The sequence below is a fragment of the Salmo trutta genome, chromosome 30, assembly GCF_901001165.1.
Source record: "Salmo trutta chromosome 30, fSalTru1.1, whole genome shotgun sequence".
Lineage (NCBI taxonomy): Eukaryota > Metazoa > Chordata > Actinopteri > Salmoniformes > Salmonidae > Salmo > Salmo trutta.
Window position 1 is genome coordinate 33,145,140 of NC_042986.1, and position 17,576 is coordinate 33,162,715.

At 44.1% G+C, this 17,576-nt stretch overlaps 1 protein-coding gene across 2 annotated transcripts; it reads right to left on the bottom strand.

Moving 5' to 3' along the window:
* Nucleotides 1-3,665: 3,665 nt before the first annotated feature.
* Nucleotides 3,666-16,581, bottom strand: ggt7 (gamma-glutamyltransferase 7). 2 transcript variants are annotated; one of them, XM_029723887.1, is made up of 15 exons: nt 14,633-16,581; nt 11,811-12,369; nt 11,299-11,525; nt 10,998-11,149; nt 10,723-10,840; nt 10,382-10,449; nt 9,573-9,646; nt 9,287-9,480; nt 8,525-8,612; nt 8,249-8,376; nt 7,952-8,040; nt 7,612-7,764; nt 6,436-6,553; nt 5,951-6,188; nt 3,666-5,807 (listed from the first exon to the last, which is right to left on the bottom strand). In XM_029723887.1, exons 2-15 carry the CDS (start codon nt 12,028-12,030, stop codon nt 5,632-5,634), a joined length of 2,043 nt encoding a protein of 680 aa, XP_029579747.1. In that variant the 5' UTR covers nt 12,031-12,369; nt 14,633-16,581; the 3' UTR covers nt 3,666-5,631. The 2 variants fall into 2 exon arrangements, with proteins under 2 accessions (XP_029579747.1, XP_029579748.1); XM_029723888.1 differs by lacking the exon at nt 14,633-16,581 and adding an exon at nt 12,815-13,635.
* Between the last annotated feature and the right edge of the window lie 995 nt (nt 16,582-17,576).

Consider the following 17,576-nt stretch of genomic DNA (forward strand, 5'->3'; position numbering starts at 1 on the left):
CAACTTTGAAAATAAAAATGTTGTTGGAGTTGTCCTTGTAGTTCATGCGTGTCTCTGCCCTCTCATTGGCTAGAATGGTCCCACCTGATCTTGCCTCCTCCCGCTTGCCTTCCATCAATCAATCAAATGTATTTATAAAGCCCTTTTTACATCAGCCGATGTCACAAAGTGCTATACAGAAACCCAGCCTAAAACCCCAAACAGCAACAGCAAGCAACGCAGATGTAGATGCAGATGTAGAGTACATGTCCATGTTTGAAGACATGCATTTCCATTGTTAGAAGCGGTCACTTGACTTTCTTGTCAATATAATAGATAATCTTCAGTACAATTTATTCTGATGACAGTGAACTCGATTGGCTGAAAGGGGTTTAAATAAGTAAAAATCACAACCAATAAGTGAAATGCTAGGCTGAGGTCGATGGAGGAGAAACTTTTACCAAAGACAATTTAAATACTCTGTGATTTTACTATTTATTATAGATTTATTATAGGGACACTACTTGGCCTTATTTTGCTTACACACTAATAATCTTGTCAAGCAACAAATACAGTAGATGTATGCGAGTGTTTACATCGACGGGGCTGCGGGCAGTGGAGAGGGCCATGAGCTTCAAGTTCCTTGGTGTCCACATCACTGAGGAACTATCATGGTCCTCTCACACCAGCACAGTCATAAACAGCTTCTATCCCCTTGCCACAAGACTGTTAAATGGCTAACAGCTCCCCTCACATCTACACTGCTGCTAAAATGATTATTGATTAGCTAGGATTATTACTACCACTACGCTAGTGTTCATTGATTGATTGCCATTACAATTAGTATACAGTATTTCTCCTGCTACTGCTACTGGTCACTATTACTCCTGTTTATATGTACATATTACCATAAGTATTTATATATTCCTGCTACCAGTCACTTTTAAGCCATGTTGACATGTATATCCATCTATCACGCCTACACTGACACTTGCACAATCACACTATAAGACCCACACACTTACATAAACACCCACCACTTATGTTGCTGCTATACTGTTTATTTTTATAATTAGTAATCCTGCTACCAGTCCCTTTCTTCTAATCCCTGCATACATGTACAGTACCAGTCAAATGTTTGGACACACCTACTCATTCCAGGGTTTTTCTTTCTTTTTACTATTTTCTACATTGTAGAATAACAGTGAAGACATCAAAACTATGAAATAACACATTTTTAATCATGTAGTAAACAAAAAAGTGTTAAACAAATCAAAATATATTTTATATTTGAGATTCTTCAAAGTAGCCACCATTTGCCTTGGCATTCTCTCAACCAGCTTCATGAGTTAGTCTCCTGGAATGCATTTCAATTAACAGGTGTGTCTTGTTAAAAGTACATTTGTGGAATTTCTTTCCTTCTTAATGTGTTTGAGCCAATCAGTTGTGTTGTGACAAGGTAGGGGTGCTATACAGAAGAGTGCCCTATTTGGTAAAATACCAAGTCCATATTATGGCAAAAACAGATAAAATAAGCAAAGAGAAACGACAGTCCATCATTACTTTAAGACATGAAGGTCAGTCAATACGGAACATTTCAAGAATTTCAAAAGTTTCTTCAAGTGCAGTTGCAAAAACCATCAAGCGCTATGATGAAACTGGCTCTCATGAGGACCGCCACAGGAATGGAAGACCCAGAGTTACCTCTGCTGCAGAGGATAAGTTCATTATAGTTACCAGCCTCAGAAATTGCAGCCCAAATAAATGCTTCACAGAGTTCAAGAAACAGACACATCTCAACATCAACTGTTCAGAGGAGACTGTGTGAATCAGGCCTTCGTGGTCGAATTGCTGCAAAGAAACCACTTCCAAAGGATACCAATAATAAGAAGAGACTTGCTTGGGCCAAGAAACACGAGCAATGGACATTAGACTGGTGGAAATCTGTCTTTTGGTCTGGTGTCCAAATTGGAGATTTTTGGTTCCAATCCCGTGTCTTTGTGAGACGCGGTGTGGGTGAACGGATGGTCTCCGCATGTGTGGTTCCCACCGTAAAGTATGGAGGAGAATGTGTGATGGTGCTTTGCTGGTGAAACTGTCTGTGATTTATTTAGAATTCAAGGCACACTTAACCAGCATGGCTACCACAGCATTCTGCAGCAAACACCATCCAATCTGGTTTGGGCTTAGTGTGGCTATCATTTGTTTTTCAACAGGACAATGACCCAACACACCTCCAGGTTGTGTAAGGGCTATTTTACCAAGAAGGAGAGTGATGGAGTGCTGCATCAGATGACCTGGCCTCCACAATCCCCCGACCTCAACCAAATTGAGATGGTTTGGGATGAGTCGGACCGCAGAGTGAAGGAAAAGCAGCCAACAAGTTCTCAGCATATGTGGGAACTCCTTCAAGACTGTTGGAAAAGCATTCCAGATGAAGCTGGTTGAGAGAATGCCAAGCGTGTGCAAAGCTGTCATCAAGGCAAAGGGTGGCTATTTGAAGAATCTCAAATATATATTTATTTGTTTAACACTTTTTTGGTTAGTACATTCCATGTGTTATTTCATAGTTGATGTCTTCACTATTATTCTACAATGTAGAAAATAGTAAAAAATATAATAAAAACCTTTGAATGAGTAGGTGTTCTAAATCTTTTGACCGGTCGTGTATACTGAACAAAAATATAAACGCAGCATGTAAAGTGTTGGTCCCATGTTTCATGAGCTGAAATAAAAGATCACAGAAATGTTCCATACGCACAAAAATCTGTGTGTTGACATCCCTGTTAGTGAGCGTTTCTCCTTTGCCAAGATAATCCATCCACCTGACAGGTGTGGCATGTCAAGAAGCGTATTAAACAGCATGATCGTTACACAGGTACACCTTGTGCTGGAGACAATAAAAGGCCACTAAAATGGGCAGGTTTGTCACACAACAATGCTACAGATGTCTCAAGATTTAAAGGAGCCTGAAATTGGCATGCTGACTGCAAGAATGTCCACCAGAGCTGTTGCTAGAGATTTGAACGTTAATTTCTCTACCATAAGCCGCCTCCGTCGTTTCAGAGAATTTGGCAGTACGTTCAACCGGCCTCACAACGGCAGACCACGTGTAACCACGCCAGCTCAGGACCTCCACATCCGGCTTCTTTATCTGCAGGATCGTCTGAGACCTGCCACCCGGACAGCTGAGGAAACTGAGGAATATTTATGTCTGTAATGAAGCCTTTTTGTGTGGAAAAACTCATTCTGATTGGCTGGGCCTGGCTCCCAAGTGGGTGGTCTTATTCCCTCCCAGGTCCACCCATGGCTGCGCCCCTGGCCAGTCATGTGAAATCCATAGATTAGGGCTTAATACATTTATTTCAATTGAATGATTTCCTTATATGAACTGTAACTCAGTAAAATCATTGAAATTGTTGCGTTTATATTTTTGTTCAGTGTAGCTCCCTATCTTATTTTGTGTTTTTTTGTTTTCTTATTACTTGTACTTTTTTATATTGAATTCTACACTTTTGTGTAGGGCTTGCAAGTTAAGCATTTCACTGTACTTGTGCATGTGACAAATAAATCCTGAACTTAAAAGATTTTCACTGGGTTCCTAGCTTATGAATTCTCACATTTGTTAGAAGTTTTAAATAATTTGCACCACATGTTTAAAATGTGATATTGACACACCCATTTGATTACCTTTATAGTTTATATTTTGATAATAATACATTTAATGACAGTTCAGTATGTCTAAAAATATAATTCATTTCAAAAACATAGTAACAGCATCCTTATATACACATTTCTGTGTAAACATATTTATTCCATAACTGGGCCCTCCTATACAGTGTTTCTTCCAGTGTGAATTCTTACTTTTCAATACAAAGTACATAATGCGTAGCGTATACAAACAACCTTGTTACTGTGCAAACAAGTGGACGTTAAAATTTAAGACAAAGGAGAAGGAAAGGCAAATAGCATCACAGAAAACAGAGCCCATGTATAGGCCAGTCATTGCTCAACAAATGAGAAAATAAAATCTGCATTTTATTTAATGCTTCATAATGGCATCAATGATTACTTATGTAACCAATTAGTGTTTTATCATGGTTCCTGGCATTTTGAAATTAGATTGAAAACAGCCACATCTACTGAGGTATTAGCACAAAGGTCAGTTAATCAACTGAGGCTATGGAGAACAATTGGCCTGTGGAATACAAAGGGAGAGTCTTTTCATACGGGCTATAATAAATAGCCCATTGACACAGCAATATGGGCACAAAGACTACCATCTACTGTTTCACTAAAATACAATAATCATTCAATATATTAAAAAGTAAATCAGATTGCGCAAGAGTTGTCTCAAGCGAAAACATTTGTGCAAATGACAAAGTATAAGCAAAATATGCTAATATAAATAAACAAAACCATTGTACAAGCAATTGTTCATAACCTGGTCACTCTGACCATTCATTCTAAAAATATCCTTTCTAAAAAATGTTTGCAATAAGCTTTCAAACTACTCCCTTTCCAGTCATTACCCCAGATCACCTTAAATAATATTTATTTAAACCCAGTAGTACTAGCAATAAATAACATTCAATATTGAAGTGAGGACGGACGACATTCACGTGAAGAGTAGTGTGCGGTGTCCACTCTCTTTTTGAGATAAGAATATGATCTCTATTCTTTACAAAATGGCATCTAGTAACCTAGTGATTGTTCGTAACAGGTTAGATATCTACAAGCTACTACACCTTTAGACTCAAGCCACAAGAATCCGATTAAGGACAGTCCCTGACTCAGTCACTGACTCAGTCCCTGACTCAGTCACTGACTCAGTCACTGACTCAGTCACTGACTCAGTCACTGACTCACTGCCCATACAAATGCACACACAGTAAACAGGTGGTCTAAGCATAAATCAAGGTGTGTCAATATGTGACTAGCCAACTCCTGAGTGTTCACAAGGGAAGATAATGGAACTGAGCAGATCAAACCCATATGATTTTATATGCACTGGCATTCGCCGGCATTTTGAATGAGTGGAAGTATAACGACAGGCAGGGGAGGGGATGCTCAGCTAAGTTAAATGGGCCACTGAGGAGAATCTAGACGTAAGCATGCCATCTGTGTGTGTTATGTGTGCAAAGGAATGAATGCGTGCGTATGTAGGATTGTGTGTGTGTGTGTGGTGGAAGGAGCCATTTCAGTTTCCATCCTCTCAGTGTGTGTGAGCATAGCTATATCCCAGTGGATTTACAGTGAAATGTGCCTGGCAAAAGACAAGCGAAAACACACAGCATGCTACACCCCGTGTGATTAGGAGGGTATAACCCGTTTCAGAGACTCATTCCACATTTCTCCAGAACACCCAAAGACTGCTCCGCACCTCTTTTCCTGCACCTCTACTCCTCTTCTTAATATCCCTTAGTATCCCTCCTTCATACCTGTCCATAATAATTCCGTTTTTATCAGTCCCTTTGGGAATATCAGCCCTTTGGTGGAATATCAGCCCTTTCGAGCATCATTTTCCTCCAAAATACTGGCCTCATATATAGACATTTGTCCTTCATACTCCTAAAAACCCTCTGTTTCCATTTTGTATCCCTCACCCCTACACCCCCTCCTGTCACTCACCTACCCTGGCGTAAAGGAAGGCTAGGGCATGTTCATGGACATGGTGAGGGCTGAGGCGTCCGCACTACGCGGGTCCTTCACCCCGATGATGAGGTCATTGGTCCTCCTGGTGCCCTCCACCAATGAGAGGACGTCTACCCTCTGCACCTGGTGACCTTTGAACTGCAGCACCTCCACATCCTCCTCCAGGAACTCAGCTGAAAGAGGGAAAGAAGTGAGGGAAGGAATAAAGATGAAAAACAAGTTTAGTCTTTAGACATACAGTATATGAATGGATATTTCATTATTTGTGGATGAAACAGAGACAAAGTTAGAAACTATTTCTGAAGGCCATACTCACAGTCCACCAAGAGAGTGTCGGGTTGCAGCTGTGGGTGGAGTCTACCATACGCCAAACTGTCACTCAGGTTTTTACGAGAGGACAGGACGTTCATCAACACCTGGGTGATGCCACTGAGGGCCCGGTCCCCGTTGGAGGATCCTAGGGCCACATAGGTGCCACACAAACCCAGGCGAGGCCTCACTGCCGTGGGCACCAGGAAGGACAGGGGCCTCTTACCAGGCTGGATGACATTATGCTGCAGACAGAGACAGCAGAGAGAGGGTTATTCATATGCCCAATAACTGGTGTTTTAGATCAGGGTTTCCCAAACTCGGTCCTGGCCTGGGTGCACGTTTTGGTTTTTGCCCTAGCACTACACAGCTGATTCAAATAACCAACCCATCATTGGGGGGGGCAGGACCGAGTTTGGGAAACCCTGGTTTTGATTGATTAAATCCAAGTCAAAGATAAAAACCAGTCCATTATATGACAGGCAGTGGTACCGGGTTCGGAGGCTGAGAGGTCTGGGTCTTGTTGGACCATGAGAAGTCCAGGATCTGGCTGTTCAACAGGATCCCAGACGGTGTCACTATCCTACTGCCAAACGGACGGTTCAGGGAGCTAAAGGGAGATTACAGAGATAACACCAACCGTCTTACAATCATCAAATATGTATAGTCAACAACTGAAATAACATTTACAGTAATAGATCAAACATATTACACTGTCCTCTTTTTCTGAACAAAGCACACAGCATCTGAATACAATCATGACTATTTGGCCGATATTGGACCGAATCCTAACCTAAGCAACTTGACTCAAACCCAATGGTGGAAAAAGTACCCAATTGTCATACTTGGAGTAAAAGTAATAGAAAATGACTCAAGTAAAAGTGAAAGTCACACAGTAAAATACTACTTGAGTAAAAGTCTAAAAGTATCTGGTTTTAAATGTATTTAAGTATTACAAGTACATGTAATCACTAAAATATACTTAAGTATCAAAAGTAAAAGTATAAATCATCTCAAATTCCTTATATTAAGCAAACCAGACGGCACGATTTTCTTGTTTTTTTAATTTACGGAAAGCCAGGGGAACACTTCAACACTCAGACATAATTTACAAACTAGGCATTTGTGTTAAGTGAGTCTGCTAGATCAGAGGCTGTAGGGATGACCAGGGATGTCATGAGACATGTCTTGCTAAGCATTCAAAATTTAACTAGTACTTTTGGAAGTCAAGGAAAATGTATGGAGTAAAAAGTACATTATTTTCTTTAGGAATGTAGTGGAGTAAAAGTAAAAGCTGTCAAAAATATAGATAGTAAAGTAAAGTACAGATACCCCAAAAAAACAACTTAAGTGGTACTTGAAAGTATTTTTACTTAAGTACTTTACTCCATTGCACAAATCTTCAAAGTCCAGGATTATTAACTCAATAGGAGATTGGAACAAACATTTTTGATTAATAATGTCTCTGAGGTTAAAGGGATACTTTGGGATTTTGGCAATGAGGCCATTTATCTATTTCCCCAGAGTCAGATGAACTCATGGATACCATTTTTATGTCTCTGTGTGCAGTATGAAGGAAGTTAGAGGTAGTTTCGAGAGCCAACGCTAACTAGCATTGGCGCAATGACTGGAAATCTATGGTATCTGCTAGCATGTTTCTTGGTGTACCTCATGACGGAGACAATGAAGTCGTCAGGCCCCATAACCATGACCTGACTGGCCACAGCGCCCTCCTCCAGGGCGTACGAGGGCGTGTAGTGACCCGGGGGGAACGCCTGGGAATCATTAATCATCTGGCGGAGCAGCACTGCCTGGGACTTACTGGAAAACCACAGGTAACACGGCAGGGGGGGGTCAAGGAATCAACAGGTTAGCCAGCTTTATGATGGTTCAAAACATCACACGGGTCTGATGTTCACGCTTCACTGTGATTCATGTCTCAATCATCTTCTTATTTTGTTTGATCAAAGTGTCTGATGATGTATTGTGTTGATCAAGAAGAACCTACCTGAGCATCTGTGTGACCATGTCTGAGATGGAAGAGTCATACATGGGGTCTCCCAGCCCACTGGCCAGGGCCACAGCAATCTTCAGAGACTGGACAGAGACATTAGTAAGTGAAAATGACAGAAGTAGCCGTGCTTTACAGATACAGTACATTAGATGCTGTAGGCACCACAGTATACAGGGTTAACATTTACTATAGGATGCATGTAGTAATCAACAACCATTACTGATTAACTCAATGATCAGGTTGACACCCAAGTATTTTCATAAGTCATGTAAATGAAATAGGGCGCAGTACCTCAGCAATCCAGTGGTAGGTGCTGTTGCGCGGGACCTGGCTGGTGATGTTGTAGCCTTCCAGAATGTTCAGAGCTGTGATCAGAGCTGCTCCTGCACTAGGGGCTGGGGCTGCCATCACATGGTGCCCTACACAACATCAACAACAGAGAAATGGATGCATTTAGCCACAAGGTTGCAGGTTCAAATATCACATCTGGCAAGAATTGGGAGCGAGGATGCATCATCACAATATAATCGTGAAAAGATATTTGTTCAAAGGGAACCCTATATTTACCCTGATAGAAACTCTCGGCTGGCTGCTGTAGGACGGTGGTGTAGTTTCCAAAGTCCTCCTCAGAGAGAACTCCTCCTCTGGCTTGCACCTGTTAGAAAATACATGATTAAAAACCTCATTATAAACTGGGTGGTTCAAGCCTTGAATGATGATTGTCTGACAGCGTGGTATATCAGACCGTATACCAAGGGTATGACAAAACATTTATTTTTACTGCTCTCATTTATTTGTACTGCTCTAATTACGTTGGTAATCACCTTATAATAGCAATAAGGCACATCAGGGGTTTGTGGTATATGGCCAAAATATCGTGGCTAAGGGCTGTTTTCAGGTCCTCCGCGTTGCATCGAGCTTAAGAACAGCCCTTAGACGTGGTATTTTGGCCATATACCACGCCCCCTTGGGCCTTATCGCTTAAATACATGAAACACATGATAATACCTTTCCATTCTGGCAAGAGTTGTGCTGATGGAATAAAGCTGACTAGATCCCTATGAATAAGGAATAACCAAGTGATGTCACGAGAAGCAGTATCTTTTGGAGCAGGATGAAGTTACCCTTATACACTGATCCAAGGACAGTGTTACGCTTTCCCCTCCTAATGGTTAAGGTTAAGATTTAGAGAAGGTAAGCTGATCCTAGAGATGTCCCTAAGTGCTACGTCTACCCAGAGCATATCTTTTAAAGTGGAGCCAATACAGTATTTATGAGTGCTTATACAATGCCAGAGGCTGACGGCCGGGAGACAGATGAGCTGCTTACTGCGGCTGCCATTTCCTGGGTCAGGTTTCCACTATAGAACTCTGCAATCCCATTGGCTGCCACAGTGTCCAAGATGGCGGCCAGGTCGGGTCGTCGGGAGAACAGGCCGGAGAGGGGAGCCTGACCATTGGGGAGAAACAGGGCACGGAAAGCCTCCGACACATTCTTGTCCTTGACCTTGGCTAGGGCCTCAGCTAGAGAGAAGGGGGGATACAGAGTACGATGAAGTTGCCCCTAGACACCGATGCATAATATGTTTAGCATAATATAAATTTCTCATGCTTACCCAGGTCATGTGTAACATTGAAACCATTTCTGGCCACATCTGCTGCCATGGTAACTACATCCTTCCAAGGCATTCTGGGAAAAAATGCAAATATATTCATTTGGATTGTGTTATCATTACATTTTATGTCCTAAATCTGTAATCAAAAATGGTTTAACAGACATTTGTATCCAAAGCCACTTACAGAGGTAGGATCTTAATTTGAGCCATTTTGCTACAGCAGAAAAATGATTCTGCAGCAACAAGAAATGTGAATTATTATGTGAATGACAATTAAATGGACATTTTTGTAGCGGGTGATTAATTTTTCCCTAGGACAAATCAACTCTGAAATTTCAAAGTGGAAATTACAAACTTTAGACTCAAATACACTATAAGTTTGCATTTCCTGCTGTGCAAAAAAATCATCAGCAAAAAAAAGAGTGATCAAATTAAGATCCAACATCTGTGCATAGCTATATTTAGTGTATGTAGACAACATTGTAATCAAACCCACAGCTTTGTTCAACGCTGCACCCCACTTCTCCAACTGAGCCACGATAATGACCATGTATCACTGGAGTAATTATAGCTCCACTGTACAGGAGATGGACTAATAGTACCCTTGTACAAGGCTGATACAGAGAATAACACTTTACTCCTGATAAACCCAATCAAAGGCTTGGGACTGTCTGTGTGCGCTAAACTGGAGCAAGCAGACATCCAGAGCCCATTAAACCTTATGGAATTTAACTAGGGCTAGTGAGCTTCAATGCTCTAAGACAATGTAACTTCATCAGTGATAAAAAGTCATGGAGACTTCACTTTACCTTCCGTAAAGCTGGTGGGCCTGGTGCATCCCACTGAGCATGCCCGGAACTCCAACCATCAGGCCAGGCTGGAACAGAGATAGTGAACATTTCTCGTGACGACAAATACCAGAACTCCAGGCTGACACAACACTTGACCTTTAGCTGTAGACTAAGGCCGTGTTCGAGAGCATCATAACGATTGCAGGCGACTGCCGACTGAGCGATCTACAAATAACCTTGCATCATAAGTAACGACTCAATATTTTTTGTAGATCAGACATGTCAGTCACAATTTACCCATGATACATTACGGTTTTGATGCTCTCAAGCACGGCCTGAGGTTATGATGAGGCTCTTACCTTGAGCTCCAGGTTGGTCTGTAACATGTCCTCCAGGATGGCAGAGGGCGCTGTCTCACTGAAGTCTATGACCCTGCTCTCGTTCCTACGGATGTCATGCACTAGCATCACACCTCCACTGCAAATAACAAAGACCAGTGTTGTTCAACAGCAATAAGCACATCCTCTTCTTGCAGATCTAGGGGACATAACTCACACTTTGATTAGGATCCACCTAATCCTATTGACTATCTATTGCTGGTGATGATCTGCTGGTGTGACGTGTGAAGACTCACCCGCCGATGCCGGAGGTGTGTGGGTGTATGATGCCCAGACAGAGAGCAGCAGCGATGGCAGCATCCACACTGGAGCCTTGCTTCCCCAGGGCCTCGAAGCCCAGAGATGTACACTGAGCCACGTCAGTCACCACCGCCCCCTGGTTAAAGATCTGACACACGGGGAAGAGGACAGGGAATTGACTTAGATTGGGGGAGGGAATGAGGGTGGAGAGAGGAAGGGAGAGGATGGAGAGACAGAGAGATGGGTGGAGGGTAAAAGAGAGAAAGATGGGCGGAAGGCACACACACACACACACACCTGTGGGTCTCCGAAGTAGATCTGCATGATGAGAGCAATAGTGACTCCTGTGGCAAAGGTGAGGCAGGCTGTGATGATGACAGTGAGGCCATCTCTTTGGCAGGCACAGCCCTCCGCTAAGGGGTCTCTGGTGGTCTCCCGCAGGGGTGTGATGTCATGGCTGGCCAGGTCAGAGGCGGAGGACGGGAGACGCTGCAGACGGGCTGACTTCAGAAACAGGTCTGGGTCTGGAACATAGAGGTCAATGCAATTCAGGAAGTGTTTAATGGGCATGAAGGGCAATAGGCAGGCAGTAGTTGCCAGAATAAGTACAACCAGACCCATATATTTATATCTAAATACTGTATATGGCTCTGAGTACAACAACATATTGAACATCATACATGACTATGTCTGGCAGACAAGGAAGGTAAAGGAGAAGTCACTGCTATGACAGTGTTATGTAGACCTTATGACTGATGGTTTGGTAATTCACCACCTTATTGTCTGCTATGTCTCCACCGGTCTCTTACCTGTGTCTTGCTCGCTAAGGAAGTTGTCGTCATCTTTGCGGGATTTGAGAGTGTTTTCCCCAGAAACCACGTCATCCTCGGGTAACCGGGGGAAGCTGGTAATGCTCATGTAGTCCACCGGCGAGTAGGCACTTCCCAGGGTCGTCTCCTGGCTCGGGTCTTTCTCTGTCATGGTGCCGCTGGAGTACCCGGCCACGGCATCGTTGGCAGGGTTATACATGGCGATGGTCCAGTTAACACAACTAATGAATAGAGTCAGCGCAACCTGAGCTCTTCTCTCTTGTTGACTTACAGCATCCACTGATGATGTTGTTTAGCAGACTTCAGGGTGAATTGTCTTCAGTTTTGCCTTTTGCCTTTACACGAGATAGCCATGTAGCCTAAGCCTGGTGTGTTAAAATGTTGCAATTAGTTATGCTATTGGTCTGCAATAATACACTTGTTATTGGTCCGTTGTAACAATATTGCACTTGATCAGTAACATTGTTGTCTGGCTCCCTCTAGGTCTAGGAGGTGATGCGGCAATTATTCATAGCCTATCCGATTCCATTCGCAAGACCTGTGGAAAGATCAAACGCATCTAATATCATTCATAGTTGAAAATAAAGCCAACACCACATGCATAACTTATTAGATTGAGTATTAAAACAGTAGACCAAATACATAGCCCCCTATGAATATTAGGCTACCAATAGTCTATGCTTCCACCGTGAAAGTGGTCGTGAAACACATCAGCTATATGCGGCAAATATCTACCTAGGCCTACAACCACAAAACCCGCGTATTGTGCTTATTAGATCAAATGTGTCAGAATTGATCGCGTCGGCTGCTCCCTGGGAGGGTTGTTGTTATCTCCTTGTTGATTTTCCAGCCTACGCTTCGAGATGCAACCCACATAGGCTACAGCCTACACTGCTGGCTTCGATAAATTGACGCATCGCTAAGGTTGCCCCCCTTTGCGACGGAATATTCTTTGCAGTAAAACAAAATTGTGAAATTCTTACCATTTGAGACAGACAACTGTATTCAAGCATCAACCAATTCAGATAGGACGTTCTTGTAGAATTTATAAAGGAAGGAAGGCAGAACATAAGCGCTTTCCTGTAGCCATCTTCAGATAGAGAGCAGGGGCGTATTCATTACGCAGTCAATATAAAAACGTTATACAAACGTTATGTTGCAAAACGTTTCCTAAACGTTTAATTAAACGGAAGCGAACGAAACGGGGCACTACCTGAATTCGTCCAATAGAAACTCTCGTTTTTGTTGCAAAACGTTGCAACTGTTTGGACTAATCATTACACCCAATATGTGATATCAGAGAGGAAGAAGCGAGAGGGGTTTACTTCGCCCAAAATCTGGAGTGAGGCATTTTTGTGTGGAGGTCACTAGTTAGGTTTCCATCCAATCAATTAAATTGGGATTTGAATTGGCGACATATTTTCGAGCTAACACCTTGCAGATACTGTGCGGGTAGGCCCTGCAGGTAGGCTAGTCTACATGATGAGATTATTATGGATAAGAGCAAGAATATCTGTAATTGTCAAACGGCAGTAATTGTCAAACGGCATTAATAATCATGTCACCAGAATAAGAACCTCGATATTTTTGGGAAAGGAGCATCAAGCTCATCACCGTGCACTTTCACCACCCTGCGAAGTTTATCATCATTTATTTCATATGTAGCCTAATAAACTGCAAGGTTTGACGAGTCTTAGTGGGTGGACCACAAACTATGTCATGGTGTGTCTCCAAGTTTACGTGATCAGAGGCGCAACTTGCGTTTAAGAAGTGGGGGTGGGGGGCATCATTTATTATTATTATTTGTATTTTATTTTATTATCCAGCAGGATAAACACTAAACAGACTACCCCACCACATTGGTCCTAAAGCATATCGTTGCCTCGTTTTGTATCACATTCCAATGATAAAACTGGGGGGACAGAAATGCAATTTCAGAACTGTCCCCCTGCTTTACATGATGGTTATTGTATCAATATTTGAGCCTAATGGCGTTTCCACCATCATTTCTCACATTATTAATTTTACCAAAGATCCCCACATGTCAAACGAACAAATGATCTGTCTGCGTTTATAAAATTGTACAGTAACTTCCTGTTTCGATCACAGCTGTCATTTTGTTTTAATGTGCTACAGTATATATTTTTTTACTCACATAAAAACTGGATGGAAACGTGGTTATTGAGAGTGTTGAATTTGGTAAAAAAAAATGTAATTGCTCATTTGATACGTGAGGCTTATTTGATGGAATAGAAGTTTCGTGATGGTTAGGTTGTTACAAATGTACTGATATAGCCTAAATTGACGCACATGGCAGTTTGGCAACTTTGAAAAATACTACTTTATATCAGAGTTGTGCCTATCATAACCACGCTTATCTGCCCTCTCATTGGCTAGAATGGTCCCACCTGATCTCGCCTCCACCTACCTGCCTTCCATCTTTGAGGACATGTATTTCCATTGTTAAATAAGAGCGGTCACTCGGTTATCTTGTCAATATAATAGATGATCTTCGGTGATATGTAAGATCAGTGACATAACTAAAGGGAATGGTCACATGGTCACCACTGAAGGTAAGCCTACAGGTCACACAATGAGATGTGGTAGCCTACAGTTGTTGATCTTAAAATGCAATATGGTCTCACCTTGAGAAGGCAGGACTCACCTGCAATCAAACTGTTGGAATCTTACAGTCGGTGAACAAACACAGATCTCGTTGAAAACGTAACATGTAGGTATATTTACATGTAGCCTACAACACCCCATAAAAAACATAAATAGGTATCTGGTTTAGCATTTACCTGAGACTGTGCTTCTGGAAGGGGAAGTGGTGTTGTCTCTACTGGAGTCGCAGAACTAGTTTTAGTAGGTTAGGGCGTGCTGTAGCAGATTGCTGAAAGGATAAGAAACCTGAGATTGGACAGACCGCCTCTCTCTCTCTCTCTCTCTCTCTCTCTCTCTCTCTCTCTCTCTCTGTTTATAGGCTACACCACCCTGCAGCTCAAGTAAATAGAATTAGGGCCACTTTCCACTACACTACTTTGATGACACAAACTAGGTCCAGGAGAGATACTTGTGTAGTGTAAAGACACGGATCTACAACACCACATACCCTCCTCTGAGTGGTACAGTGTAAAGACACGGATCTACAACACCACATACCCTCCTCTGAGTGGTACAGTGTAAAGACACGGATCTACAACACCACATACCCTCCTCTGAGTGGTACAGTGTAAAGACACGGATCTACAACACCACATACCCTCCTCTGAGTGGTACAGTGTAAAGACACGGATCTACAACACCACATACCCTCCTCTGAGTGGTACAGTGTAAAGACACGGATCTACAACACCACATACCCTCCTCTGAGTGGTACAGTGTAAAGACACGGATCTACAACACCACATACCCTCCTCTGAGTGGTACAGTGTAAAGACACGGATCTACAACACCACATACCCTCCTCTGAGTGGTACAGTGTAAAGACACAGATCTACAACACCACATACCCTCCTCTGAGTGGTACAGTGTAAAGACACGGATCTACAACACCACATACCCTCCTCTGAGTGGTACAGTGTAAAGACACGGATCTACAGCACCACATACCCTCCTCTGAGTGGTACAGTGTAAAGACACGGATCTACAGCACCACATACCCTCCTCTGAGTGGTACAGTGTAAAGACACGGATCTACAGCACCACATACCCTCCTCTGAGTGGTACAGTGTAAAGACACGGATCTACAGCACCACATACCCTCCTCTGAGTGGTACAGTGTAAAGACACGGATCTACAACACCACATACCCTCCTCTGAGTGGTACAGTGTAAAGACACGGATCTACAACACCACATACCCTCCTCTGAGTGGTACAGTGTAAAGACACGGATCTACAACACCACATACCCTCCTCTGAGTGGTACAGTGTAAAGACACGGATCTACAACACCACATACCCTCCTCTGAGTGGTACAGTGTAAAGACACGGATCTACAACACCACATACCCTCCTCTGAGTGGTACAGTGTAAAGACAAAGGGTCCTGAAAAAATTACCTTAATACCAGTAGTCAGCATTTTTGCTCTCTTTGCCAAATTGAAAATGAAAGGCTTTTAAAATGTCCACACATTTGTGAATCATAGTGTTAATCAAGTGTGCAAACTATGTGCAATATGGTTTAGATGAGAAGCTCTTGTATTATTTAAATTGCTATCCCTATTTTGTTAGTCTATATACTATGGTATTTACGGTATGCTAATAGCTGCACTCACATATGAAACAGGAATGTAGCTTTGGCCACACTACATCCAAGGCTAGTGCAAACAGAATAGTTGCACATCTGATGTTGAGAGGTAGATTTTACTCATGTAAAACCACCCTAAGGAGTAAATGCCAGACGGACAGACAGATATCTATTTGAGGTATTTTTAGTGCCAAAAGTGGCCACCCAAATGCATCCCGACCTGTCATAGGCTTCTTTCCCTCTACACTTTCCTGTTTGTGGGTCCGTGTGTCTATGTGCGAGTGTTCGTGCGTGTGTATGTGAGTGTGTATGTGTATTTTAACCCTGCTAGGTCGTACAATGTGTCAGCTGCTCAAAAACCCATACTTATTTTTCCCCCACAAGATTTAAAACTGAGACGTTCATGGAGAGGCTGTTGTTTCTGAGTGTATTCCTGTACTGTCTTCCCCATTGCCCACCCATTTGTCTTTCCCAACCATGTGACCCTGCCCCCTTCCCCCAGTCCTCATCCCATCCCCCACCCAAGCTACCATGCCCCCCTTCCCTTTCCCTCCAGTCCTCACCCCAACCCAAGCTACCCTGTCCCCCCTTCCCCCCAGTCCTCACCCCAACCCCCAGCCAAGCGACTCTACCCCCCCTTCCCCCAGTCCTCACCCCAACCCCCAGCCAAGCGACTCTACCCCCCCTTCCCCCAGTCCTCACCCCAACCCCCAGCCAAGCTACCCTGCCACCCCCTTCCCCCCAGTCCTCACCCCAACCCCCAGCCAAGCGACTCTACCCCCCCTTCCCCCAGTCCTCACCCCAACCCCCAGCCAAGCTACCCTGCCACCCCCTTCCCCCCAGTCCTCACCCCAACCCCCAGCCAAGCTACCCCGCCACCCCCTTCCCCCCAGTCCTCACCCCAACCCCCAGCCAAGCTACCCTGCCCCCCCTTCCCCCCAGTCCTCACCCCAACCCCCAGCCAAGCTACCCTACCCCCCCTTCCCCTCAGTCCTCACCCCAACCCCCAGCCAAGCTACCCTACCCCCCCTTCCCCCCAGTCCTCACCCCAACCCCCAGCCAAGCTACCCTGCCCCCCCTTCCCCCCAGTCCTCACCCCAACCCCCAGCCAAGCTACCCTACCCCCCCTTCCCCCCAGTCCTCACCCCAACCCCCAGCCAAGCTACCCTACCCCCCCTTCCCCCCAGTCCTCACCCCAACCCCCAGCCAAGCTACCCTGCCACCCCCTTCCCCCCAGTCCTCACCCCAACCCCCAGCCAAGCTACCCTGCCACCCCCTTCCCCCCAGTCCTCACCCCAACCCCCAGCCAAGCTACCCTGCCACCCCCTTCCCCCCAGTCCTCACCCCAACCCCCAGCCAAGCTACCCTACCCCCCCTTCCCCTCAGTCCTCACCCCAACCCCCAGCCAAGCTACCCTGCCCCCCCTTCCCCCCAGTCCTCACCCCAACCCCCAGCCAAGCTACCCTGCCACCCCCTTCCTTTCCCTCCAGTCCTCA